This window comes from Aplysia californica, unplaced genomic scaffold, assembly GCF_000002075.1.
Source record: "Aplysia californica isolate F4 #8 unplaced genomic scaffold, AplCal3.0 scaffold00687, whole genome shotgun sequence".
Classification (NCBI taxonomy): domain Eukaryota; kingdom Metazoa; phylum Mollusca; class Gastropoda; order Aplysiida; family Aplysiidae; genus Aplysia; species Aplysia californica.
The window spans coordinates 332,769-334,136 of NW_004797957.1; the positions used below are offsets into that span (position 1 = coordinate 332,769).

Sequence of the window (1,368 nt, forward strand, 5' to 3'; positions counted from 1 at the left end):
CACGAGAGCCCCCTGCAAATTATTTGTCTACTGCCTGTGGAAGTGAAGTGTATGATTTCACGTGGGGTTAATTATTTGTTTCTATATTGTCATTGTCACAAGTGAAATAGGTGACTCTGGTTAAGTCTGCTTTGCATGGCGAGTAGTCAAATTTTCGAGCTGCTGTCTGTCTTAATGCAAGAGTGTTGTGTTTCCTGTAAACTTCACAAACTGAAAACATGTTAAAGCGCTCGTATGACCTTATGCAGTTGCGAGCGGCGTAAAACCCTGTACTAAACTTTAAAAAACATATTAAAAAAGGCATCAAGAAGCTGGAAGGCCTCGGAGATTCTAGGGGGTCAGATAAATGCTATATGTCGGCATGCTTGATGGTGTGTAGGTGACCAGACAAAGTCTCCTGAAATCATTCCAAATCATCTCGTCCATATACCGTGGAACCTGCTCTGATGGCCGCCTGTATGCGACAGTCTCCTGAACAAACTGCCACTTCCCATTGTATCCCTTGCGTATATTTTTACATCATAAATAACTCTGTGTAAGACAGCCCCTTTTCATTTTGACAATGGGTGGCCGCCTAAGACTGTTTCTACTGTACATAATGCCTTCCACATGCCCGTAGGTTTTTAGAAAAGGGAAGTGCTTGGAAATGCTCACAGTTTCTGATACTATGAAGTTCAATATTTATTTTTTAGGAGATTTGCTACTTGTATCCATTTCATCCCACCGTACCTACCTGACCCACTGTCTTGGTCTGTATTTCCCAGATGGACCCGAGCTATGAGCCTCCAGAGTTCGAGACTCGCACACTCTTTGGTTTGCAGATGGAACAGAAGCGAAATGACGCAGTCATCGACAAAAAACTTTTCGAGAACGTGGTCACGAAACGGAATCAAGTGAGTGAATTATCTAAGCTGAGGGTGTCAGACCAGTTCATAGTTTTGTCTCCATGGGGTGTCAGATTGTTTTATTCTTTGCTAGCTGGAGAAAAAAAAATGTCTAGAAGTCATACAGTTTTGTTTGTTACTTTATATTTTTAAGTTACCATCTTTTATTTCAAACCAAAATGCTTTGAAACTTTTTTTGTGTCTGTGTTTCTGCCTTGAGATTGATCAAGCTGATGCGTAGAGCCTAAAATGTCACTGAGCAAGGACTACTACGATCCTCTGTGGTATATTCACACTTTCAGCCTTGACCCACGACTCTCAAGACAAAGAAAATTTGTCTATTAATAGGAAATGGCCGTACTGTATTGAAAGAAGCATTAATGTTATATGTGAGGCAGCGTGGTGAAATTGGACGATCGTCAAAATCATGAAATAAAAGAAACTGGCATTTATTCTGCTGGTTTGGCAATTTTTATTGATTTTT

The 1,368-nt window shown here is 40.5% G+C and overlaps 1 protein-coding gene across 4 annotated transcripts in view; it reads left to right on the top strand.

Annotated features, from left to right (window-relative positions):
* Positions 1–1,368, top strand: part of LOC101851674 (bifunctional purine biosynthesis protein ATIC) — a 55,926-nt gene that overhangs the window by 39,891 nt on the left and 14,667 nt on the right. For 2 of the 4 annotated variants that reach the window (XM_035972422.1, XM_005108412.3), the window contains exon 12: positions 765–893. The exons of the other annotated variants lie outside the window; for them this stretch is intronic. In XM_035972422.1, the coding sequence (XP_035828315.1) occupies positions 765–893 (129 nt within the window). The remainder of the gene's footprint in view (positions 1–764; positions 894–1,368) is intronic. 4 annotated transcript variants of the gene reach the window in all.